General features: G+C 45.6%; 1 protein-coding gene and 1 long non-coding RNA gene across 4 annotated transcripts in view; one reads left to right on the top strand and one right to left on the bottom strand.

The window, feature by feature from the left end:
* TDRD3 (tudor domain containing 3) overlaps nt 1-25,144 on the bottom strand; it is a 207,916-nt gene extending 182,772 nt beyond the window's left edge. For all 3 annotated transcript variants that reach the window (XR_005659787.1, XM_029057160.2, XM_029057163.2), the window contains exon 1: nt 25,077-25,144. Coding sequence is in view for 2 of the 3 variants with exons in the window: in XM_029057160.2 (XP_028912993.1) it covers nt 25,077-25,117 (41 nt within the window). In the remaining variant the exon portion in view is untranslated. The remainder of the gene's footprint in view (nt 1-25,076) is intronic.
* Nucleotides 25,064-27,781, top strand: part of LOC120638231 — a 95,912-nt gene continuing 93,194 nt past the window's right edge. The window contains exon 1 of the long non-coding RNA XR_005659788.1: nt 25,064-25,134. This is a non-coding gene — a long non-coding RNA (uncharacterized LOC120638231). The remainder of the gene's footprint in view (nt 25,135-27,781) is intronic.

Genomic DNA, 27,781 nt, shown 5'->3' with positions numbered 1-27,781 from the left:
TATACAATCGAACACAAAGATATGAATGTATGTATACATGCATGAACAGAAAAAGAGTCCAGTGGGCTTTAACTTGCTCATATCTCTCGTGCGTTTATGTATACAACAAAATACAAAGATATGCATGCACGCACAGCACAAAGCACAAAATCCCAAGGGTTCTATGCTGTCCTCATCATTTGGGCCTTTAGAGCATATTATACATTACTGATCACTGCCTGGTGGAAGGAAATTTTTAAATACAAATATGAGTAAATTCTGTTTCCAGCTTTCGTCTAGGGTTAATACATTCAAACTACAAAACTATAAAAACTTAAGTACCAGGCAGTCCTTCAAAAAAAAAATCATGAAATCTAAGTTTGGTGCTATTTAGGATGTCTGAATAGTTTACATTATTTTTCATTTGAAATATACAATAATTTTTGTACCACATCGTTATTCCAGAATTTCAAAGACATTTCCCTTTCTACCTATGAACAAATGTATCACACACAGTGAGAGTTCACTGTGTGCAGCGAATGTGTCTACCAACTCTGTTGTATGGTGCTCTCCCAGGCCCTTCGTACAGTGCTCTGCACACATAAGTACTCAATAAATACCACTGATGATGGTATATCAGCAAGCTACTCCAGAAGGAGTTCCAGATCAGTAAAGGGACTATGCAGCATCTCTCTGGCTAAACATTTAACTTCCTTTTTCTTTCACCTCCCTTTCAAATTCCAAAGCATCAGAAGTCAGCCCTGGGTTCTCAAAGAAGTTGTAATACGTGACACTCTGTGATAATACACTGAAAGATAACCTGTCTGGTTCCTCAAACCAAATAAAGCACAGTTCTATTTGCTGCTGACTGTAAGAGCTAAGAGGGACTCAGATATAGTATGCAGTGCAAAAACAAGGAATTCTGAAAATTACTGATAAGCATTTCCATTCTTCCAAGAAATGTTCATGATCTAATGAAACAGAGTTCATTTCTACTGACTGCTGCTGAAAATGTTATTTTTCATTTTGATGCCAAAAGTGAAACAGAAAACAAAACAAAAGCTGGCTTTAAGGAAGAAAGTGGCAATGATACATTTTGACTCAATGAGAAAATAACTAGAAAGTAGTTAGAAAGCTTCCTTCTGAAGACATAAAAAGCATAATGGCTATAATCTCATTGTAGGCAGGGAATGTGTCTGTTATATTCTTATACTGTACTCTTCAAAGCGTTTAGTATAGTGCTCTGCCCACAGTAAGTGTTCAATGAATACAGTTGATTGATTACAAGATTTATTTATTCTACACATAAAATATTTTTTCAAGGACCTGTCTCAGTGGTCATAAAGTTATAAGTTTCAATGCTTCAAATTTCCTATAGAATAAGCAAATGAATGTTTAAAGATAACTGTGCTACATAAGCATGTTCATTTATACATGAACACTTCCCCTGTGAGCAACTTTCAAAACTGTACTTAACCCAGGGCTCTTTCAATGACAGCAACTTCTGCCAGGAACGAATATCTGTTTATTGTTACATTTTAGTCTCCCACATGCTTAGTAGAGGACTCCACACACAGTAAGAGCTAGATAAATATAATTGAATGAAGGTTAAGTCACAGCCCTGAGACTTCAGGATGAAGAACCTTTGCAGAGCACTTGATTCTAGTGCTAATGGCTGTACAGCACGACTGGCATTCTCCCATCACTGTCAGCCACGATCCTGCTGGGCAATGGCCTGTAACACACAATTAGGTAGGCAGATGGGCTGTACACTACAATGTACATGAGTGGTCATTGCCAACATTTGCAAGCTACAGCAAGAATTGGAATAGGAACTCAGGTCTCCTGATTTCCAAAACAGGGCTGAATCCAATGGACCAAGAGTAGTTTGCAGTTCTTACAGAGATCTAGTTGGAGAAACCTATACTGAAGGAAGTTAACCACTGAGAAAATTAAATCTATTGGTTTTTTTTTTTTTGAGCATCTATTGGATACAGAGAAATCACGCTTGGGAGAACACAACAGTTATTTCTCTCCAGCACCAGTACTTGTATTCCTTGAATTCCCTATGTTATTAAAAAATACTGTCATGCTATCAATTATGTCAATGAAAAATGAGTAGGGGAAAAGATACTTCAAAAATAATTAAAACAGTACATGGCTTCTGGGGTGAAATTCAAGGAAGTTGTGGAATGTGAAGAAAAAGCAGACAAATGACTGAGCTGGGATCAACTCCCAAGGTCCTGCTGACTCCCATGCTCATCCACTAGGCCGTGCTGCTTCTCTGTCCATGCTCTTTCCACTGGCCCACAACAATACCTCACCTGTGGGTAGCTCCCTATTCTAAAAAAAATTGTTGGAAAAACTTAGAGAATTGGCTGTCCATTCCAATCGAATCACCTGGATAATGACAAGTTCATATAATTGGTCCGATACCTACCAAATGAAAACCCAGGGAAGGAGATTCAGAAATCTTGCTCCCCATTTCTCCTGTCAGTGAAGAGGTAGTATACCAAATCATTTAGCATGAAAACTGCCACCAGAACTACCACCCTCTTCTCCGTTTGCACCAACCGAGGAGTTACTGGACAGGGACGTCTATGGCAACTCTCTGCTAAATTGAGCAAGGGAAAAGGGTGAGACCCAAAGTGGGCAGTGTAAGGGTGGGCAGGGAGGGAGGGTGGCAAAATGGAGAGCTGCTTACTGTCACTCTAACAGTTTGGAGCCTGGTAGGTAGAGGCAAGAAAACCCCCAAACAGGTACTGCACATGTTTATGGGCAGTAAGCAGTGTGGCCTATTGGAAAGAACACGGGCCTGGGAGTTGGAGGCTCTGGGTTCTAATCCTAGCTCTGTCACTTGTCTACTGTATGACCTTGGGCAAGTCACTTCACTTCTCTGTGCCTCAGTTCCCTCATCTGCTAAATGGGGATTCAATGCCTGTTCTCCCTCCTACTCAAACTCTAAGCCCCAGGTCAGACATAATTATCTTGTATCCATCCTTGGGTACATTGCTTGGGATACAGTAAGCACTTAGCAAATACCACAATTATTATTCAAATGGATCAAGCTATGCTTAGTTATCTTTACCAGCTGAAGTAGCTCCCAGACTAATGTTTTTTGCATTGTTCTTGAAAGGGCACTGACGACTTCTTCAACCACCTTGACCCCTTTCTCACCTTCCTCCTCTCCTTCTCTCTGCCCACTCTGATCCTTGGAGACTTCAACATCCATACGGATGTACCCGACGACTCCTCTGCCGCCCGCCTGCTATCCCTCCTCGACTCTGCCGACCTCCTCCTCCACCATACCGCGCCCACTCACTGACTCGGTCACACCCTCGATCTCGTCATCTCCTACCGCTGCATTATCTCCTCACTCACCAACTCTGAAATCCCTCTCTCTGACCATAACCTTCTCACCTGCCTCATCTCTCACACTCCCTCCCCCTGCAAATCTTCGCTACTGCCCCACAGAGACCTCCGCTCTCTCGATCCCATCCGTCTTTCCAATAGCATCTCGCCTCACCTTGCCGCCCTGTCCTCTCTTCCCACTCTCGACGAGCGGGTCTCCGCTCTCAACTCCACCCTCTCTACTCATCTCGACTCTCTCGCCCCCCTTTCCCTCCGCCGCTCTCGCTCCACTAACCCACAGCCCTGGATCACCTCCTCCGTCCGCCTCCTACGCTCCTATGCTCGAGCTGCTGAGCGCTGCTGGCGAAAGTCCAAGCACCAAGCCGACCTCACACACTTCAAATTTATCCTTTCCTGCCTTAACTCTGCCCTCTCCTCCACCAGGCAAAGCTTCTTCTCCTCCCTCATCGACACCCATGCCCGTCACCCCCGCCGATTGTTCCGGACCTTTAACTCTCTCCTTAGGCCCCCTGTTCCTCCCCCTCCCCCATCTCTCACCCCTAATGATCTGGCCACCTATTTCCTCACGAAAATCAACACGATCAGGTCTGAGCTCCCCAAAGTCACCCCTCTGCCTCTCCCCTCCCCCCCAACAACCCCCTCCCCTACTTTCCCATCCTTCCCTGCAGTATCCTCAGAGGAGATCTCCTCCCTCCTCGCAAGTGCCACCCCCTCCACCTGCGCCTCGGACCCCATTCCCTCTCACCTTCTTAAAACCATCGCCCCTGCCCTCCTCCCTTCCTTAACTTCTATTTTTAACCACTCAATCTCCAAGGGCTCCTTCCCCTCTGCCTTCAAACACGCCCACGTCTCCCCCATCCTAAAAAAACCCGCTCTTGACCCCACTTCCCCCTCCAGTTATCGTCCTATCTCCCTACTACCCTTCCTTTCCAAAATCTTAGAACGAGTCGTCTACAATCGATGCCTAGAATTCCTTAACTCCCATTCTCTCCTAGACCCCCTCCAATCTGGCTTCCGTCCCCTCCACTCTACCGAGACTGCTCTCTCTAAGGTCACCCATGACCTCCTTCTTGCCAAATCCAATGGCTCCTACTCCATTCTGATCCTCCTTGACCTCTCTGCTGCCTTTGACACTGTCGACCATCCCCTCCTCCTCCATACCTTATCTCACCTTGGCTTCACGGACTCTGTCCTCTCCTGGTTCTCCTCTTACCTCTCTGGCCGATCATTCTCGGTCTCCTACGCTGGAGCCTCCTCCCCCTCCCATCCTTTAACTGTTGGAGTTCCTCAAGGGTCAGTTCTTGGCCCTCTTCTGTTTTCCATTTACACTCACTCCCTCGGTGAACTCATTCGCTCTCACGGCTTTGACTACCATCTCTACGCAGATGACACGCAGATCTACATCTCCGCCCCTGTCCTCTCCCCCTCCCTTCAGGCTCGCATCTCCTCCTGCCTCCGGGACGTCTCCACCTGGATGTCGGCCCGCCACCTAAAACTCAACATGAGCAAGACTGAGCTCCTCATCTTCCCTCCCAAGCCCGGTCCGCTCCCAGACTTCTCCATCACCGTGGATGGCACGACCATCCTTCCCGTCCCGCAGGCCCGCAATCTCGGTGTCATCCTTGACTCGTCCCTCTCGTTCACCCCACACATCCTATCCGTTACCAAGACCTGCCGGTTTCACCTCTACAATATCGCCAAGATCCGCCCTTTCCTCTCCACCCAAACGGCTACCTTACTATTACGGGCTCTCGTTATATCCCGGCTAGACTACTGTGTCAGCCTTCTCTCTGACCTCCCTTCCTCCTCTCTCGCCCCGCTCCGGTCTATTCTTCACTCCGCTGCCCGGCTCATCTTCCTGCAGAAACGATCTGGGCATGTCACTCCCCTTCTTAAACAACTCCAGTGGTGGCCTATCGACCTCCGCTCCAAACAAAAACTCCTCACTCTAGGCTTCAAGGCTCTCCATCACCTTGCCCCTTCCTACCTCTCCTCCCTTCTCTCTTTCTACCGCCCACCCCGCACGCTCCGCTCCTCTGCCGCCCACCTCCTCGCCGTCCCTCGGTCTCGCCTATCCCGCCGTCGACCCCTGGGTCACGTCCTCCCGCGGTCCTGGAACGCCCTCCCTCCTCACCTCCGCCAAACTGATTCTCTTTCCCTCTTCAAAACCTTACTTAAAAATCACCTCCTCCAAGAGGCCTTCCCAGACTGAGCTCCTCTTCCCGCTCTACTCCCTCTGCCATCCCCCCTTTACCTCTCCGCAGCTAAAGCCTCATTTTCCCCTTTTCCCTCTGCTCCTCCACCTCTCCCTTCCCATCCCCACAGCACTGTACCCGTCCGCTCAACTGTATATATTTTCGTTACCCTATTTATTTTGTTAATGAATTGTACATCGCCTTGATTCTATTTAGTTGCCATTGTTTTTACGAGATGTTCTTCCCCTTGACGCTGTTTAGTGCCATTGTTCTTGTCTGTCCGTCTCCCCCGATTAGACTGTAAGCCCGTCAAACGGCAGGGACTGTCTCTATCTGTTGCCGACTTGTTCATCCCAAGCGCTTAGTACAGTGCTCTGCACATAGTAAGCGCTCAATAAATACTATTGAATGAATGAATGAATGACGATTGAAATTGTTAAACAATATAATGGCACTGCTAGCTTAACTTATATTTAGATATAAGAAAATATTTAGATAATCAACCAAGTTTAATTATCAAGCTATTACCCAGGCGTTATAATCATTTACTTTGGGGATTGAAATGTATCTTGGTGAACATAAAGGGCTTAATCTTTTCACAAACTTCATCATGGCTATATAACATACTTCTTGCTACCATGCTCTCTCTCCAGTTGAAACAAAAGGAATAGTTTATAACATCAACTATTCAATGGTATTTATTCATTTACTCGTATTTATTGAGTGCTTACTGTGTACAGAGCACTGTACTACAAGCTTGGAAAGTTCAATTCGGCAACAAATAGAGACAATCCCTACCCATGTGCAGACCACTGCACTAAGCACTTGGGAGAGTACAACAGAGGTGGTAGACACATTCCCTGCCCACAATGAGTTTACAATCTAGAGAGATGGGCATTAAATTTAGAAAATTTATAATATATGATTTATATACAACTGAGTCCACCAAATTCTACAGTCTAATTTCTGTAGGGCCAGTTTAATGCTGACATTTTCTTAGTATGTCAAATTTAAAACGGGTTGTTTACTGAGGTTTGCTTTCCTACAAAAGTTGCCTATGAATCTTATCATTTCACCACTCATCTGCCTTAATGCTAAAATGAAAGTTTTCTACATTTACAAATGCACTTAATATCCACGATAAACACTGCAGGGTCCTCCCAAATGACTTATACAGTGTACGAATACTATTCAGTTGCAATTTTAGGGCACTTTTTCTACTCAACCACTGACAAATTGTATGTGATCTTAAACTCCTATATCTGTGTTTGATTTCCTCTGAAAAAATGTAAATGATACCCCCTGACCTTTCTTTCTTTATAGGATACTGAAAGGATAAAATGTAATTTTAAAAGAAATTAGAGCCTAAAAGAAAGCAATAAAACAATTGTAACTTGAAAACTTGCTGAGAAGAGGATGCCACAATCTCTGAAAACAGAAGTTAAATATAAGATTGTGTGCACTTATTTTCACAAAAGTTCTAGAGAAATCACTGATCTGGGCTCATTAAGCAGAAGTTCATGTTGGTATTTTTAATGCTGGTATTTGTTAAGCGCTTACTATGTGCTGAGCACTGTTCTAAGCGCTGGGGGAGATACAGGGTCATCAGGCTGTCCTACGTGAGGCTCACAGTTAATCCCCATTTTACAGATGAGGTAACTGAGGCACAGAGAAGTTAAGTGACTCGCCCACAGTCACACAGCAGACAAGTGGCAGAGCTGGGAGTCAAACCCATGACCTCTGACTCCCAAGCCCAGGCTCTTACCACTGACCCACGCTGCTTTTATATCTATATAAAGTATACATTCAATGTGGTGAATTACACCCTAAAATGTGTAATTTTTTTTGTTTTTTAGCCACCCATATTATAGACCAGTGCTTCCCCACCTTTTTCAAATGGGGAGTACACCAGTTTGAGGTGGAAGGTGGAGGGCAGCAAGTCTGATTAATCATTGAGGTTGCTCTCCAGTGCGGAAGACAAGACAGTAGGTCTGTGGCGAAATAGATGAGATTGAGATACGAGACGTTTGGCATTAGAGGAGCGAAGTGTGTGGTCTGAGTTGTAGGAGAGCAGCGAGGTGAGGTAGGAGGGGGCTAGGGTATTGAGTCTGTGCACCATTTCCTGCATGGGAGAAAGGTAAAAGTCAAGAACCCCTACCCACTTCCCCTTCTAGTCCAGAGTATCTATTTTCTTAGATAAAAAATTAAGCACCATGAAATCAAAGGCAGTCTAATAAGTGATCTGAAAGGGTCCTTTAAGACAAATCATTCACTATTTCTTAATGGTCAGATTGATAGAGGACCCAACAGCCTCCAGGAGGGTAAACACGGAAGGATTAACAGGTTAATAAGGCTGATCCCTTAAGAGGGAAAGGAGTGAACTAAACCATCCAATTTTGGTAGCTGCTGCTACTCTTTTAGATCTCTGGAATTTATTTACTAAATAACTCTTCCAATGTGTTAAATAAACCTCACTGGCCTGAAAAGAATATATGCAAAGCTATAAAGTTTACCATTTTTATTATGCAGGCTCAGATAATAATAATGATAATTATGGTACTTGTTAAGCACTTGCCATTTACCAAGCACTGTTGTAAGTGCTGGAGTAGATACAAAGTAATCAGGTTTTCCCACATGGGGCTCATAGTCTTAATCCTCATTTTACAGATGAAGTAACTGAAGCACATAGAAGTTGTGGCTTGCCCAAGGTCATACAGAAGACAAGTGGCAGAGCCAGGATTAGAATCCATGACCTCTGAATCCAAAGCCTGGGCTCTTTCCACCAAGCTACTCTGCTTCTACAGATGAACAGTCACCAAAACCAAAAATTTTTACAAAAAATTACATCTTAATTAAACAAGAAACAGATAACTACAGGATCCAATACCAGTACATTATATTGTCTACATTGGTCTAGTTGAGTGACAAGAACCATAAACCTATTTTTAAATAAGCAACAGGAAATTTTTCCTTATTGGCTTCTTTAAACACAGTTCTCAGAGAAAACTGTTAGTTGGCATTCACTTTCCACTAAAACTGTTAAACAACATGTGGAGAAACCTATCACTGCATTTAAATTCTGATTTGATCAATTCTCCCTTGCAGAAATACGACTTCTCAGCTCTCAGCAGAAACTCAAACTCTGGACACCTTAAACATAGAAACATTTCTCCAAATGACTGAAACTTCAGTGTTAATCAAATGTAATTATTATATGACCAACACATATTTCTGCCTCTACATTTGCTTGAAACTGCCATATTTTATTCAACATAACTGCTTCCACAACATAACTCCCCTGCCCTTTTAAGGAGGCAATTAAAAAGTTACTTTTGTGCCACAAAAACTGATATTGTTGTAAATCAGAAGGGAAGGAAGGAGAGGAATGGGAGGGGGAGGAGGAGAAAGAAGAGGAGGAGAAGAGTGAGAATGTAACAACACAACAGGGAGAACTGGTCAATTTGCTGTATCTACTATATGTTGCACTTGGGAGCAGGCACTAAAAGTAAGCAATGCTGTCTCAACTGTCCTCTTTCCCTTCCTTCCCTCCCCTTTTTTCTCCTCCTTCCCTTGTTGCTAGACAAAATTGTGGTATGACCTACGTAACTGTCCTTCCCATGTTTTATGTACAAAAATTGTGCAGGAAATTGGGGCATTTATGCAAATAAACAGCTTTCAACAAAATCGCTTTTCCCAGAAGTATATGATGTAATGAGGAAGTCCAAAAAGGAGGGGTACTGGGAAGAAGGGACTACAAATAACTGTGACAAAATTCATCAAGTGTAGCATTAAAATATGGTCAAAAATGAAATTTCATCGTGGACAGGTGAAATGTGCTCACATTTCTCCATTACAAATAGTTATTTACACTACAAATAGTCATTTACACTCCAAATTTTGTGTCTGCAATCAAGAAACAGTATTTTCTGAGCACCAATATGCAAAGCACTGTACTAAATACACAGGCACACAATTCAAATGCAGAAATGGATTATGTTTTCTGACGAGGATAGCTGAGGGAAAAAAAAACTCAAGCCCTTTGTTTTCAATAATTCCTAGAAGCTGAAAACTAAAAACTGATTTATGCATCTTATAACAAGTTTTTTCAAGGATAAGAGTTTTCACATGGAGATCTAGCCTGAATTCTCACAGTCAAATTCAAATTTAAACATCACCACAGCTGTATCAATAATTCCAATGGAATTAACTATAGGAAAAATGGGTGCTTTGCCTCTTATTGCTGGCTAACCAAGTATCCCAAGGTGACCCTGGAGTACCAACCATCTCAAGGTCAAATGCTATCTCGTGACCTCCTGAGCCAGCAGGCGGAACTCAGAAGTGAGGGTGGGACACTGCCCCCACAACCGAAACTGCCAGATTGACAGCCCAAGCCGGGAATACAGAAGGTGCCCCTCGCCCCGGTGGCAATCAAATTAGGAATGGAGGAGAGGGGAGGGCAGAGATTGGACACACTGAGGCCAGAAGCTGGAATGGCCTAAGGGCACAGGTGATAAATACCTGCCACCTCTAACCTTCTGTGCAGAGGAACTGGACTGGCAGCAGCAGGCTGCAGGTCGCCTCTATCCAGAGCGTGAGAAGGCCGCTCTGCCTGCACTGAGTGAGGAGCCGTAGGATGGGTGAGTGTCCCGTCCTTCTGAGCGCTCGTGGGGTTGGAAGCCAGATGCTTCACCATGGGTATGTAACATTTAAATGAATTTGATGTCTAAGTGGGTGCCTCCCCAGGGGACGTGAACAGGGTGGGAGCTAGCCACCTCACCGAGTGCGAGTAGCTCATAAGTGGATTTGATGTCTAAGTGGGTGTCTCCCCAGTGGGACGTGAATATGGTGGGAGCTAGCCGCCTCACCAAGCGTGAGTAACCATAGGTGGGTAATGCATAACTGGGTTTAACGCATAAGTCTATGTAACTCATAAGCATATGTAACTCATAAGTGTATGTAACCTCCTACGCTCCTATGCTCGAGCTGCCGAGCGCTCCTGGCGAAAGTCCAAGCACCAAGCCGACCTCATACAGTTCAAATTTATCCTTTCCTGCCTTAACTCTGCCCTCTCCTCCACCAGGCAAAACTTCTTCTCCTCCCTCATCAACACCCATGCCTGTCGACCCCGCCAATTGTTCCGGACCTTTAACTCTCTCCTTAGGCCCCCTATTCCTCCCCCTCCCCCATCTCTCACCCCCAGTGATCTGGCCACCTACTTCACAAAAATCAACACAATCAAGACTGAGCTCCCCAAAGTCACCCCTACCCCTCTCCCCTCCGCTCCCCCAACTCTCCCCTCTACTTTTCCATCCTTCCCTGCAGTATCTTCAGAGGAGATCTCCCTCCTCGCAAGTGCCACCCCCTCCACCTGCGCCTCGGACCCCATTCCCACTCACTTTATAAAAACCATCGCCCCTGCCCTCTTCCCTTCCTTAACTTCTATCTTTAACCACTCAATCTCCAATGGCTCCTTCTCCTCTGCCTTCAAACATGCCCACATCTCCCGCATCCTAAAAAAACCCTCTCTCGACCCCACTTCCCATTCCAGTTATCGGCCTATCTCCCTACTACCCTTCCTTTCCAAAATCCTAGAACGAGTCATCTACACTCGCTGCTTAGAATTCCTTAACTCCCATTCTCTCCTGGACCCCCTCCAATCTGGCTTCCGTCCCCTCCACTCTACCGAGACTGCTCTCTCTAAGGTCACCCATGACCTCCTTCTTGCCAAATCCAATGGCTCCTACTCCATTCTAATCCTCCTTGATCTCTCAGCTGCCTTTGACACTGTCGACCATCCCGTTCTCCTCCACACCTTATCTCACCTTGGCTTCACAGACTCCGTCCTCTCCTGGTTCTCCTCTTATCTCTCTGGCCGGGCATTCTTGGTCTCCTTCACAGGCACCTCCTCCCCCTCCCATCCTTTAACTGTTGGAGTTCCTCAAGGGTCAGTTCTCGGCCCTCTTCTGTTCTCCATTTACACTCACTCCCTTGGTGAACTCATTCGCTCTCACGGCTTTGACTACCATCTCTACGCAGATGACAGGCAGATCTACATCTCTGCCCCTGTCCTCTCCTCCTCCCTTCAGGCTCGCATCTCCTCCTGCCTCCAGGACATCTCCACCTGGATGTCTGTCCGCCACCTAAAACTCAACATGAGCAAGACTGAGCTCCTCATCTTCCCTCCCAAACCCGGTCCTCTCCCAGACTTCTCTATCACCGTGGATGGCACGACCATCCTTCCCATCTCTCAGGCCCGCAATCTCGGTGTCATCCTTGACTCGTCTCTCTCGTTCACCCCACACATTCTATCCGTTACCAAGACCTGCCGGTTTCACCTCTACAATATCGCCAAGATCCGCCCTTTCCTCTCCACCCAAACGGCTACCTTACTGCTACAGGCTCTCGTAATATCCTGGCTAGACTACTGTGTCAGCCTTCTCTCTGATCTCCCTTCCTCCTCTCTCGCCCCGCTCCAGTCTACTCTTCACTCTGCTGCCCGGCTCATCTTCCTGCAGAAACGCTCTGGGCATGTCACTCCCCTTCTTAAAAACCTCCAGTGGCTGCCTATCAACCTCCGCTCCAAACAAAAACTCCTCACTCTAGGCTTCAAGGCTCTCCATCACCTTGCCCCTTCCTACTTCTCCTCCCTTCTCTCTTTCTACTGCCCGCCCCGCACGCTCCGCTCCTCTGCCGCCCACCTCCTCACCGTCCCTCCGTCTCACCTATCCCGCCGTCGACCCCTGGGCCACGTCCTCCCGCGGTCCTGGAATGCCCTCCCTCCTCACCTCCGACAATCTAATTCTCTTCCCCTCTTCACATCCCTACTTAAAGCTCACCTCCTCCAAGAGGCCTTCCCACACTGAGCTCCCCCCTTTTTCCCTCTGCTCCCTCGACCGCCCCCCTTCATCTCTCCGCAGCTAAACCCCCTTCTCCCCATTTTCCCTCTCCTCCTCCCCCTCTCCCGTCCCACCCCCTCAGCACTGTACTCGTCCGCTCATCTGTATATATCTTCATCACCCTATTTATTTTGTTTAATGAGATGTACATCACCTGATTCTATTTGCCATTGTTTTTATGAGATTTTCTTCCCCTTGACTCTATTTATTGCCATTGTTCTTGTCTGCCCGTCTCCCCCAATTAGACTGTAAGCCCGTCAAAGGGCAGGGATTGTCTCTTTCTGTTGCCGATTTGTACATTCCAAGTGCTTAGTACAGTGCTCTGCACATAGTAAGCGCTCAATAAATACTATTGAATGAATGAATTAGTGTTTAACGCATAAGTGTATTTAACGCAAAGGTGGATTCCTCCTGGGTGGGCGAGCACATGCTGGGAGCCAAGCGCCTCACCACGTTGTGAGTAAATCCTAAGTGGGCTTGGGTGTCCGCCCACACGCGAGTAACATACCATTGTATTCCTTCCTTTAGGGAAGCTCTAACCCCATATTCCTCCCAAAGGGGAGGCTTTAACACCATGTTTCCCCCAAAAAGGGAAGGCCAATTGTCACGTCTAAATAATTCATTCATTCATTCATTCATTCAATAGTATCTATTGAGTGCTTACTATGTGCGGAGCACTGTACTAAGCGCTAGGAATGTACATATCGGTAACAGAGACAGTCCCTGCCCTTTGACGGGCTTACAGTCTAATCGGGGGTTTGGGCGTCTGAACCTAAAAAACTACTGCCATCATTTAACACCGGTATTTATGTGACCCTTGGCAGCTACACTATTGTATTATTCAATTCAACCCGTGGAATAAATTATATACAAAACTCAGGTTTTCCATCCCCGGCCTCCCTCTCTCCCTCTCTCTCTCTCGCCATGCCAATTCCAAAAGAACCTGTCCCCGGCGACGGGTGACACCAAGTTACCTAACAACTTTGCAAAGATTCCCACCAGCCAGCAGCATGGTCAGTGATTCCATGGTCTCTTGTCCCTATAGTCTCCTTTTGATGAAACTAAGAGGTGTGGGAGGGTGTGTGTTTGGGTATACATCTGTGTGTGTGTGTGTGTGTCGGACGACGAGTGTGTGTGTGTGTTTACAAATGCTTGCTTGTGTGCATGTGTGTGACGGACGACGAGTATGAGTACATGTGGGCATGTGTGTGACGGAGAACGAATACGAATACATGTGCGTGTGCCCAGCTGAATGAGCATGCATGCAGAGGCTGAAAATGGGAGGAAAATGTAGGACTTTCCATCCTGATTATTCTTTATTTACCCTAGAGCTTAGTAGAGTGCCTGGCACATAGTAAGCATATAACAAACACCATTTAAAAAGAAAAAGAATGGAGGAAACCAGTGGAAAAGTGTGAAGGAAGAAAAGTACGTATTTCTGCTAGTGACAAATAAAGACAAATTTTCAAAAGGTCCTCTCATTTCAACAATTTGCCCACAATGATTTCATTAAAAAAAAGAACCGAGTCTTCTCATTTAACGGAACTTTGGCTATATCACTTGCTAAAGGTACCAGTAGACTTGCTGAGCAATGCATTGGCACTTAGATGAACAGAAATTCTATTATTTTTCATAGCTAATGTTTTGTAAGATGAAAATCCTCCCATCATTTCCAAGAGATTTATGACAAAGAAAAAAGTTGAAAATACCAATCTATGGTACCATTACAAAGTCTTAGCTTTAAACTGATGCAATGGAAACTGAGGGTAATGTCTTGCATAAATTAATTTTGTTTTTTAATTTAGAAAAAACCTTCTTAGAATAACAAAGTGTCAATTAGTGCATTAGAGTATGAAATCTACACATCTGTTATAGGATGAATGATGTATAAAACTAAATGATCTATCAAACTAAAGGACTAAAGTGCAGTATAATTTCACAATCAGAGATCAAACACTGCACTAAGCAAAAAAAAAAAGAGACCCATCCTTGAAATTGATCATCTCATTTTTATGTTTTAAAAAACTTGCGTGGCAATTTTTACTTGATTTAGCAAATGCTGTTGGGTTTCAGGAGAAAGTGATTTTAATCTCTGCTGAGGTTGCAAGTTTCCTTTAACACCTCTTTTTGTTTGAGGTCATCAAGTCTCCAGACTCTTGAAACTAGATTTACAGTTTGCCCTCCAAAAATTACTGCAAAACACACAACGAAAGACCTGATGACTTATCCTATGTTTCCAAATACCTACTAGCATTCAATTTTACAATGACAATACAAGGAACGAGGTAGCATACAACTCACTCTGTGAGACAGAAGATCACTATGGCTTATTACCTTGGACACTGTAATTTCACAAACTATAGAATACAAAATGATAGGTTTAGATGAAGGAGAGAAACAGAGACAAAGACATTTTACTAGATAAAACATGAAGGCTCCTGCATGCTTATGAAAGCTGAACACCAAAAAATTAAAATATTTAATTTAATAAATTAAAATAAAATAAATAAAAAGGCCACGACCATCACCTCATCATACTTGGACATAAAAAGAAAAGTTCTGATTTGAAATTCTGATTAAAATATATTCCATATCTTAAGAATATTGAAATTTCCCCCACAAAAGTGTAGCTCAAAGGTTCTTACAGTTATTTTTGCCATCTAATGCAGTCTTGTGAAGTTATACAAATTTCTAGCCAAATTTACTAGCTCACCTCCTTCTTGGGAGTAGGTACAAAAATAACTATATACATCTCTGTTATTCTACTATCACAAATGGATATTCACTCCAGAGAAGTAAGCCAGGGTTAATTCCAAGACAAGTCTAAGGAAATGAATTTGGAACACTATCAGAGCAATTGGCATTTCAAATATGAAAAATGTACTATTTACTAATACTAAAATGAGAAAGAGGAACTCTGCCCTGATAAACTCTGACACTGGTGGGCCTGAGTTCTCTAGCTTGTTTGTTTTGCATTTTTTTTTAAAGCATTAGGAGAGCTGTAAAACCTATGCATGCCCTTCTCCTTTCCCCAGCATGGAGGGTTTAGGAGAGAAGAAGCCGGCATGAACGTCTCCCAGCTCCCTCTATGGGACCAGGAGCTGATGCATAGGTGGAAATGGAAAACAGAAATACCCACTCCTCCCCTTTGTAATGGGGAGTATCATGAGCCACTTGATGAACCACATATGGAACTATGATCCCTAATGGCACAAAACAGTGCAAAAAGATATGAAATCCGCTAGGTGAAATGCTAAGATTTCTAGCAAGAGCAATAGGTCAGAGAGAAAAGAGCAATTTACTTACCCAAATAATAATAATAATGTTGGTATTTGTTAAGCGCTATGTGCCAAGCACTGTTCTAAGTGCTGGGGTAGATACAAGGTAATGAGGTTGTCCCACATGGGGCTCACAGTCTTAATCCCCATTTTACAGATGAGGTAACTGAGGCACAGAAAAGTTAAGTGACTTGCCCATGGTCACCCAGCTGACAAGCGGTGGAGTTGGGATTAGAACCCATGACCCGGGCTCTTTCCACTAAGCCACACTGCTTCTCCTGAAAACACCGCACACTCCCCTTAAGGTTACACACACCAGGGTGGATGGAGGTGTTTCTTTTTTTTTTTTTTTAACAGTCTTGTTAAGCGCTTATTACGTACCAAGTACCTAAGTGCTGGAGCAGATACAAGGTAAAAAGGTTGGACACAGTTCCTGTCCCACAAGGAGTTCACAGGCTAAGTTGGAATGATATTAGATGAACGAAACAAATGGAGACTGTCTGGGACAGAAGAACTAAGGATAACTTGTGGAAAACCTGTCTTTTATTAGCAAGACTACTCCCTTTTAACATGGAAGTCATTGACTAGATTATGCCAAGACAACCAGGAACCTTAACATTTGACAAGAAATAAGTATTTAAATATCTTTTCTGGTTCAACACTAATCTTAGAGAAATGTCCCGAAACAGCAAGATCAGAAGAGGAAAAACCCAGACAAAATGAGATTTACACCTAGAAAGACATGGAGTAAGAACACTAGTTATCTCCTTCAAGAGGTCTTCCCCAACTAAACCCTCATTTTCCCTAATCCCTCTCCCTTCTGTGACACCTATGCCCGTGATTCTGTACCTTTTAGGCATTTGATATTTACTCCACAGCACTTCATAGGCATATCTCTAATTTAGTATTTTTCCCCACTAAACTGTTAGCTCATTGTGGACAGAGAACATGTCAACCGACTCTACTACACTGTATTGTCCCAAGGGCTTAGTAAACTGCTCTGCACACAGTAAGCACTCAATAAGTACCATGATTTTTTGACTGGTCTTTTATAAGAAATAAAATTAGGAGGCCCAACAAATCTTCCCACATGCTCCTACTATGGTGCAATTGTAACTCTTGAATGTGGTGTTTTGGTTTGCTTTTTTTATGGTACTTGTTGAGTACTAAGCACCAGCCACTGTACTAAACTATGGGGAAGCTAATTGGGATGGACACAGTCCATGTCCCACATTGGGCTAATAATCTTAATCAATCATTCATTCAATAGTATTTGAGCACTTATTATGTGCAGAGCACTGTACTAAGCTCTTGGAATGTTCAATTCAGCAACTGATAGAGACAATAATGGGCTCTTTAGGGATAACTGAGATATACAGAAGTGATTTGTCCAGGGTCACACAGCAGATAAATGGCAGAGCTGGAATTAGAACCAGGTCCTCTGACTTCCCAAGCACATGCCCTTTCCAGTAGGCCACTCTGCTTCTTTATTTTTCATCTGTGTTTGAGCTACTGCTTTACTGTGAGGTATATTATCTGGGTATTTTGGCCAAAGGATTTTTGGGGAAGTTTTCTCCTTCCTGAAACAATGTGATATGTCGCTTGGCCTTTCAACATTGCCGCTCATTCCCTTTAAGTTATTAGAAAGATAGTGGTTGGTGGAACAGTACTCAAACTCCAGGACAGTAACTAATTCCTGTGAATATGTTACTCAAAGCGGCTAGTGGGTGCATGATTGGAATACACTGCTCTAGAGTTATGTCGGGGATGTTTTGTACAACAATTTGAGAAGTAAACCAGGCATCACAAATGTAGAGATTTTTTTGAAAAGAAGCTCTACTTGCATTTGAGACTGAGTATTTGAGTTTGGCTTTAACTCAAAATTCATGACTTCCCAAATGCCAATCGTGAAAGCTAAAAAATAAAATGTCCCAAACAGTCCATCATTACCACCCTCAGACAAGCTCTAAGTCTTCGTAAACCAAGCAAGAGAGGCGTATTCATTTACACATGAGTATTTTGTTGTTGGATCAGAGAAATGTCATTATGGTAATATTTTCAACTGAGTTTCCTTCTCAAGTATGTAAGTATGCTACTCTCATCACTAAAAAAGCCAAAGTTGGTTGCCCTAATAGATAATAACTTCAGGGGCAATTGTGACTGGTCACACTTTGGCTAGGCGAACAAGCTTAGCTCACTGGTAGTGAGCAGTAGGAAGCAGTTGGCTGAACCAACACAACCCATCGCTCCTGGTGCTGCTGATCGCGGAGGGGCTGGATGAGCAATACGGAATGAGAAAAATCCAATGCGTCTTGTCATGTGATGCTTTTTCCCAAAAAATATGGTCAACAGAAGGGAAGATGATTTGGAAGTAGCAGGGCATATTGGGGAGGAGAGAGGGTTCTCCACGAACTCTTGGTAGTCGGTTGCAGCTCTGTCACACAGAGGTGGCGGGTCACCTCTACACAGAGTTGGGGACGCCCACTCTGTGGACCCTGTATGGTACCGAGTGACTGATTAGACCTTCTCACTGGAGCCAGGAGAAGTGCGTATTCCGGGAGAGAAAGCTCAATTGCCGGGGTGACTTGAAAGGCAGCCCTTGAAAACAACCTGTGTCTGCTTCCCGGTTCCAACAGTTGCTAGAAGCTGGGGACCATGCTGGCCGCATAAGTGTATTCTTCCCGAGTGGGAAGTGTTTGTGGGGCAGAAGCTTGGTGCTTGGCCATATGCAAGTAACAAAACAAATATATTCCTCCCAAAAGGGAAGTTCAATTCCCACCACACAGAATAAATTTTGCATGGCTCAGCCTTTCCGACCCCAGTCTCTCACCCTCACCGCACGAATCCTCATACCTATCCCCACGAGACGGATGACAACAATAAGCAGGATAAATGTGTTTCCTATGAGACTGATGGCAAATCATATCTAGGCTTTGGGTTGGCTTAATACAGTGAGCTCATCTGTGCTTCTTATTTCAAAGAATTTTTCCTCGGTTACCTTCAGGGCACAGTAAAAATTTCTAGGAATGGAGAAGGCCTAGATCACTAATCAGAAAGGTTAGTGTATGCCCATGAAACTGCAGGGTGCCTACTTACTATTCATCAATAAAAGTAGGGCTAAGGAAGGGGTAATGCTGAACACTGAATGAATCTATAGGATTTACTAAGCCTCTACTGGGTGTGAAGAACAGTGCACTAAGCACTTGGGAAAATGCAATAATAATGATGGCATTTGTTAAGCACTTACTATCTGCCAAGCACTGCTCTAAGCGCTGGGGTAGATACAAGGTAATCAGGTTGTTCCACGTGGGGCTCACAGGCTTCTTCCCCATATTACAGATGAGATAATTGAGGCATAGAAGTTAAGTGACTTGCCCCAAATCACACAGCTGACAAGTGGCAGAGGCGGCATTAGAACCCAAGACCGCTGACTCCCAAGCCTGTGCCCTTTCCACTAAGCCAATTTGTAGACACAGTCCATGCCTCAGGAGCTTACAATCTAGCAAAGTACACGTTAAATTATATTACAGATAGGAGGAAGATGCAAATGAGGGAAATAAATGAATGTAAACTCTTCCTCTAGACTGGAAGCTCATTATGGGCAAGGAACCTGACTGTTAATTTGGTTGTTGTATACTCTCTTGGGTGTTTTAGTACAGTGCTCTACACATATTAAGCCCCAAATAAATATGACTGATTGAGTTACTGCTCAAGGGATAGGATAAAATATGTACATAAATGCTACGGAAAGGTGAGCAAACTTAAATGTTTAGGTGGCATGGAAGTGTTGAAGTGACAGATGTCCAAAACAGAACTTTTTTCCCACCCAAACCCTGCCCTTCCCCCTGATTTTCCCATCCCTGTAGACGGCAGCACCTTCCTTCGGGTCTCACAAGCCCTTAACCTTGGCACTACCCTTGACTCGTCTCTCTCATTCAACCCAGAAATTCAATCTGTCATTAAATCCTGTCAGTTCAACGTTCACAACACTACTAAAATCCGCCCTTTCCTCTCCATCCCAACTCCTACTATGTTAATCCAAGCCCTTATCCTATCCCGCCTTGATTACTCTAACAGCCTCCTTTCTGACCTCCCTGCCTCCTGTCTCTCCCCACTCCAGTCCATACTTCACTCTGCTGCCCAGATCATTTTTCTACAAACACATTCAAATTTACATCTGCCCACTCCTCAAGAACCTCCAGTGGTTGCCCATCCATCTCAGCATCAAACTCCTTTACCATACGTTTGAAAGCATTCATTCAATCACCTTTCCCGCTCCTACTTCATCCCACTACCCTCCTACTACAAACTCAGCTGGCACACTTCACTCCTTTAATGCATTCATTCAATTGTATTTCTTGAGCACTTACTGTATGCAGAGCACTGTAGTAAGAGCTTGGAAAGTACAATTCGGCAACCTACTGACTGTAGCTCAATTTCATCTATCTCGCTCCTGACCTCTCGCTCATATCCTGACTCTGGCCTGGAATGACCTCCCTCTGCATATCGGACAGGTATTCTCCCATCTTCAAAGCCTTATTGAGGCACATCTCCTCCAAGAAGCCTTCCCTGACTATGCCCTCATTTCTTCTCTCCCACTCCCTTGCACTACGATTTGCTCCTTTATTCACCCCTTCCTCAGCCCCACGGCACTTATGTACGTACCATAATTTTAGAGAAGCAGCGTGGTACAGTGGAAAGAGCGCGGGCTTGGGAGCAGAATTCATGGGTTCGAATCCCGGCTCCGCCACTTGCCAGCTGTGTGACTTTGGGCAAGTCACTTAACTTCTCTGTGCCTCAGTTACCTCATCTGTAAAATGGGGATTAAAACTGTGAGCCCCACGTGGGACAACCTGATTACCTTGTATCCCCCAGCGCTTAGAACAGTGCTTTGCACATAGTAAGCGCTTAACAAATACCACCATTTATTTAATTATTCATATTTATAGTAATGTCTGTCTCCCCCTCTAGACTGTAAGCTCATTGTGAGCAGGGACCTTGTCTACCAACTCTGTTGTACTCTGGATATTGTGCTCTCCCAAGTGTTTTGTAGAGTGCTCTGCAGATAGTAGGCACTCAGTATGATTGATCGTTTGGGGCATAAAAAATGGGGAGAATTAGAACTTAAATAGGAAAGGGCTCCCAGAAGAGATGTGATTTCAAAGGGGTTCTAAAGATGGGGAGAGCTGAGAACTGTCCGACAGGAAGAGGGGCGGGAGTTTCAGGCTGGAAGATGGGTGCGAGAGGTAGTCAACGGAATAAGTACAGAGGACAGTGTAATCACTTAGCTTGACAGAAGTGAAGAGGGTGAGCTGGGGTATAGTGGGAATAATAATAAAAATAGTATTTGTTAAGCACTTATTCTGTGCCAAGCACTATACTAAGCACTGGGGTAGATGCAAGGTATTCAGGTGGCACACAGTCCTTTTCCCAAATGAGGCTCACAGCCAGAGTAGAGGGAGTAAGAGTTAATCCCCATTTTACAGATGAGGAAATAGATAACTTATGTTCTAAACCCCGTTCCATACTTGCCTGATGTGTGACCTTGGGCAAGTCATCTAACTTCTCTGAGTCTCAGTCCATCATTTGCAAAATGGGGACTCAAAATTTGGGCTCCCTATTTATAATGTAAACCCCATGTGAAATCTGATTACCTTGTAATAATAATAATATTAATAATAATGTTGGTATTTGTTAAGCGCTTACTATGTGCCGAGCACTGTTCTAAGCGCTGGGGTAGACATAGGGGAATCAGGTTGTCCCACGTGGGGCTCACAGTCTTAATCCCCATTTTACAGATGAGAGAACTGAGGCACAGAGAAGTTAAGTGACTTGCCCACAGTCACACAGCCAACAAGTGGCAGAGCTGGGATTCGAACTCATGAGCCCTGACTCCAAAGCCCGTGCTCTTTCCACTGTGCCACGCTGCTTCTCTTGTATCTTTCCCAGCAATTAATAAAGTGCTTAATTTGTGCTTTAATAAGCACAAATACCACAGTGATTATCGCCATTACTAGTATTACTGACTTGCCCTTGGTCACACAAGTGGCATATCTGGGATCAGAACCCCGGTCCTCTAACTCCCAGGCCCATGCTCTTTCCAGTAGGCCACACTGCTTCTCACTGTGTAGTAAATGATATACAAGCTTAAGAACTGAGGTTTAAACAAGAGAATGGATATGTAGGAGGGAGCGAGCTCCATGGCTACCTAAAGGTCAACTGTCAGAAGTTTCCACTTGAGGCAGAGAGGAATGGGTAACTCATTAGATGTTTCTGAGGATAAAAATATGATCCGGGCAGCTGAGAGAAGAGGGACAAAGGCTGGAGAGGGGCGAGACCAGAGGCAGTGAGATTAGCGAGGCGTCTGATGCAGCAGTCAAGCCAGGCTATGCCATGCACTTGGACCCGAATGGTGGTTGTTTGTTTGGATGTCAGGGAAGGAGAGGAACCAGAAAATGTTGTGACTATATTCTGCACATAACAGGCATTCAATAAATATTAGCAAGTGAATGGCAGTTTAAATATAGACATATACTGGGCCTTAAGCACCTCAGGACATTTAAGGATGTGAATCTTTAAATCGGGTCTTTGCTGTAACATTTCTTCAACCTACATCTGCATAAAGAAAAAACCTGTGGGTACTTAACTGTTCACCTTTTTACAAGAAAATTCTAAATTTACAATGTTTTATGTCATAAATCACCTGGTAACTGAGGCAATCACAACCTTATCTAAAAAAGCACATAAAGGTTTTTGCAAAATCATCTGCGGTATAAAAAACAAATTCATGATGGGACAATTCTGTTTGTTCGAATGGCAGTCAAAATCCGAGAGTCCGGCCCAGCCTGAATTTCTGCGGACTAACCGAATCAGGGCCCATCTCGGCCTAAGCCTTGACAGTGTTAGCAAAATTCACAACCCAGTCTAATCCTGAATTTCTCCAGGATTGAACACAGCCCAAACTACCAAAAGGAGAAACTCAAAATCAATTATTGTTTCTGGGGCCACGTAGTCCTAAATTCTCTCTCTCCTGTTCAAAACCTGTAGGGCAGGATAAAAAGGGGAATTTTTCACTCTTCTGCCTTCACCTTTATGTCCTTCTGAGCCTAGGCCAGAACCACTCCTTTCCCCTGACTATCCTCCAGGGAGGAACGAGAGCGATCTCTCCAACCGAAAGCCTGGTCAACACCACTGAGTGTGGCTTGGTGCCAGCCTCACCCAGCCCCATGGGTGCAACCCAAAGGAACCAGGTGCAGACAGACCAGTTTGTTCAGGACTCTAACCGTCAGAACGAAAGCTTCTGGTGTGCCAGAAGGTTTCCGCATCCAGTTTTCTCAAAAATTCTACCTTGTAGTTTCAAAAGTGGAAGAAAGTAATCTACCAGTCCAGTGACCTATATGCGTGCCATATCCTGATTATGCCTTAGAAAAGGCAACATTCCTCGACAACTAAAGTTTAAGAATTTATAACACGGCTCAACAGTTAGGTTCAAGATCAATTCTTCACCTGGTGTTTTCTGTACAATGAAATCTAAACATTTTAAAAGACAAGGCAGCAAATAATTTCCAAGGCTACGGGGGAAAGACACCCCACATCACTACAGGTTTACTGGGTGGGCCTAAATGGGGAGTCAACGAACATGATAGGTTCTCTTAATTTGCAAAAGAGGAGGCACACCTTTTTAAAATAGTGACATTTTTATTATTCGTCTAGTTTGAGAGATTATGATTGGGGATTTTAAAAGTTCTGATCATTATTTATCCGCCTTTACAAGTGGGTACCGTTTATTAATCGTAACGATCCAGATCTTTTATATGTTTTCGTCATCGGTAGTTATGCACAACACAGAACTGGGTGCGGGGGAATAATAACGATGGCATCTGTTAAGCGCTTACTACGTGCCGAGCCTCTGAGCGCTGGGGTAGATACAATAAGAAGAACGATAGCATTTGTTCAGCCCTTACTACGTGTGAAGCTCTGTTCTAAGCGCTGGGGAGGATACAAGGTGATCAGGTTGTCCCACGTGGAGCTCAGAGTCTTCATCCCCCTTTTACAGATGGGGTAACTGAGGCACAGATAAATTCAATGACTCGCCCCAAGTCACAGAGCTGACAAGTGGCAGAGCCGGGATTTGAACCCGTGACCTCTGCCTCCCAAGCCCGGGCTCTTTCCACTGAGCCCCACTGCCCCACATGGGGCTCACAGCCTTGATCCCCATTTCACTGATGAGGGTACTGAGGCCCAGAGAAGTGAAGTGACTCGTCCCAAGTCACACAGCTGACAAGTGGCGGGATTAGAACCGACGACCTCTGCCTCCCAAGCCCGTCTTCTCTCCCCTCCGCCACGCGGAAAGAGCACGGGCTTGGGAGTCAGAGGTCATGAGTTCGAATCCCGGCTCTGCCCCTTGTCAGCTGTGCGACTGTGGGCGAGCCACTTCACTGGGCCTCAGTTCCCTCATCTGTAAAATGGGGATTAACTGGGAGCCTCACGTGGGACGACCCGATTCCCCTGTATCTATCCCAGCGTTTAGAACAGTGCTCGGCACATAGTAAGCGCTTAACAAATACCAACATTAACAGACCCGATCCCTGCCCTCCACTGACTTCCCGGCTCCCGGGAGTTTACAGCGTGTTCCACTCCAACATGCTACGTTTTAAAGAAAGAGTGGCGGCGCGGGTGATAAACACGCAGCAAAGTGAAAACATGTTCGGTGTTGCCATTCACTGTTGGGGGAATCTTCTAAAGGAGGCCTTTTTTTAAGCAAAGAAATGGATGCAAGTGGTCTACTGCGCCTCGGGGATCCCTTCTCCCCCGTAGGCCTCGGGGCCCAGCGGCATTTCTGGCCTGCGGCTCCGCATGCAAAAGCTGCGGCAAGGCTGGGCGATCCTTCCGGACGGAGGGCCCTCTCTGGAGGGAGGAGGGCAAGGATTCTCTCTGGAGGAGACGACGGGCGAAGGAATGGCTGGGCCTAAAGTCATCTTCGTCTTGACGGCCGGTGGGCGGGGGGCTTGGGTCCTAAGGCCCAGCGCGGGAGAGGGAGACAGGGAGACCTCCGGATCGCTTTTCCCCTGGGGAAGGGAGAAGGACGGAGATGAACGCTTGGCCTGGTGGGGAGGAGGAGGAGGAGGAGGAGGAGAAGGAGGAGGAGAAGGAGAAGGAGAAGGAGAAGGAGAAGGAGGGAGGGACCATCCCTGCGGCCCTTCTTCCGTGCCAAGCGGCCACTGGCGGGCCTCGGCGGGCGGGCGAGCGGCCTCCGCAGGCCTACGACGACCGACCTTCCCAGGCCGCGGTGGAGGCCGCAGGGAAGGGGGGGACTCGGGAGGGGAGGCCGCGAGGCCCCGACGGGAACCACTTACCAGCCCGCCTGGGAAAGCGCCGCGCTGGGGACCTCGGCCATGGTGGCTTCTCGGGCCGGTACGGAGCGGGGGGGGGGGGGAGGGGGAGGGGGGGAGGGGAGCGAGCGGGGCGGGGAGGGGGGGAGGGGAACACACCGACTTGCCACCCGAATGGGCTGGTGGAGACTGCGCATGCTCAGCAGTGACGACGGGGCCGCCCCGGGAGCCCCGGCCTTTCGCCGCCGCCCGCGGGGTCGGGAAGGAAGAGCGGGGAGGGGCTGGGGACCGGCCGGGACCGTGGCCGACGGGGCTCTCCCCCCCCCCCACACACACGCTGGGGCCCGGCGCTTATTTCTGGGGACGAATTAGAAGGCCGGCCGGCCGGATCCCCGCGGCCCAAGCTGAAGAAGAAGAAGAAGGGTGCTCTTTGGGGAGCGCTCCAACCCCGGGGCCTACCAATGGGGAAGGAACCCACGGCTGGAGGGAAACGGCCCCACCACCCGTTGGGGCTCAAACGCGTTTCCGCACACACACACACCCGCCCTTCTTAAACCCGCTCTGCATCTGCCCCCTCCCTCCGATCTGTCCCTCCGTCCACACCCCCGAGGGGCCGGCGCCTCCGAGGCTGAGGGGGCCGGGCAGGTTGGGCCGCCGAAGCGGGGAGAGGAGAGGGAGGGCCGGGCCTCATTCAAGGGCTGCAGGCCTGGTGGGGAGGCCGTGGGGCAGGTCTGGAGGGGAGGCCGTGGGGCAGGACTGGTGGCGAGGACGTGGGGCAGCCCTGGAGGGGAGGCCGTGGGGCAGGCCTGGAGGGGAGGCCGTGGGGCAGGACTGGTGGCGAGGCCGTGGGGCAGGACTGGTGGCGAGGCCGTGGGGCAGCCCTGGAGGGGAGGCCGTGGGGCAGCAGGCAGGGCGGGGTTGGACAGGACCTGCTATGACCTTCGCTCCCTGCTCCCGCTGCTCTCCTCACAAAGCCTCTGGGGACCAACCTCCCAATCAAAACGGCTTCCCAGACCACCGACGCTTCTCTGCGCCTCAGTTCCCTCATCTGTAAAACGGGGATTAACTGGGAGCCTCATGTGGGACGACCTGATGACCCTGTATCTCCCCCAGCGCTTAGGACAGTACTCGGCACTTAGTAAGCGCTTAACAAATACCAACATTATTAGTATTATTACTCGCCAAAAGACACTTCCAAACCCGTCCCGGCCTTCTCTTGGCCTCCGCTTGTTGTGGCTGCTCAGTCGGGGGATCCTTCCCAAATCGCCAAAAACCCCCACCGTCCGTTCGAGGACAAACAGCGAGAGTGACTTTAAAACCTATAAATTCAAGGATTTCAATACGTCCGTTACTATTAATCCGATATATGTAGACCCTGGTTCTCACATTACTCTTTTTAGAGAAATAGCTAGGGGCACATACGGACCGATGGCAGTTGTTGAAGAAATGAAGGCTGTGGGAAATGTAACCACCGGCCAATCGATGAAGAACCAGGAATGACCGACGGGGTCTTTGATCGACCATACCAAACAGTAGAAACGTGCCCGTATTTAACAAATCACATTTAAAATGCCATATCGCTGCGATTTTTTTTCTATCCCATTGCCGAGATTAGTAAAAATCCCTTCATAATCAGGTATGAAGCTTCTGTGCATCCATATCCCATATGCCATATACTAGAATGAAAACTAATCAGACTCCTTTAGCCTACACTATTTTTTTTCTGCAACCTTGGGAAATGCTCTGAATTGGATTAACACTGTGAGCTTACAACACCTCATTTATTTTCCTTCCCTGAAAAGAGGGAAACCCTCCCCTCCCCCCCCAAAAAAACACCTTAAGGAGTGGATGAGGGTGATTTTGTTTCAGGGAAAAGGCAATACTTCACTAAATATCTGAGAACTGCCTTTGAAATAGGAGTGTTAGGCAGTCTCAGGAAATGTGCCCTTTATTTTATTTACTTTCTTGGTAATGTAACTGAAGAAATGCATCTGCTTAAATACCAAGAATTACAGTGACTAGGATATTCGTCTTTTGGGGCCAAATAACGGCCACTCTTTCCTAAACCAATTTCTTTCCTAGTTTCATCAAAAATAACTCTAATTATCATTAAGAACAGTTTCAATGAAGAAATAGCCTTCCATTCCGATGACAATAAAATCATGAAAATATATAGGGTACTTCTAATATGCTTAAGGGCTTTCGATTTTTATTTTTATTTTACTAATGTTTTTCTGGAAATTTACCAAGCTAAATTAGTATAACAAAAACAGCTGAAAACATGGTGCATTCTGTGTACATATCAGGTGGTTTGGGTATATGGGGAATCATTACAGATTACTATTTGAATAAATGGATCTCTGTGTGTTTCCTGATAATAAAATCATTGATAAAAATAATTATAATAAACAAGACACCACCAGTAAAAACAATATATTTCCAAACACACCAAAAAGTGTTCATTTAAATGTAAAATGTTCAATCTGAGGCAAAAAGTAGTGAAAATTCACTGCGTACAATTTAAGAAGTAAATTTCACATTATTTTAATGTACAAAGATTCCAGCATGTTTTTTCTAATTAGAAACCTGGCTGCTCTTCCATGTGATTCGATCACATAATTTCACTGTAAAATTTGTAAATGCATAACTTTTCTAAACATCGAAATACAGATTTTTGATAAAATGTATCTTATTCTATGCTACAGATTATTAATACAGAATCAGAAAAC

Source organism: Ornithorhynchus anatinus, chromosome 2, assembly GCF_004115215.2.
Source record: "Ornithorhynchus anatinus isolate Pmale09 chromosome 2, mOrnAna1.pri.v4, whole genome shotgun sequence".
Classification (NCBI taxonomy): domain Eukaryota; kingdom Metazoa; phylum Chordata; class Mammalia; order Monotremata; family Ornithorhynchidae; genus Ornithorhynchus; species Ornithorhynchus anatinus.
The sequence above is the reverse complement of the archived record's forward strand: the minus strand, read 5'-3'. Positions and strand labels throughout refer to the sequence as shown.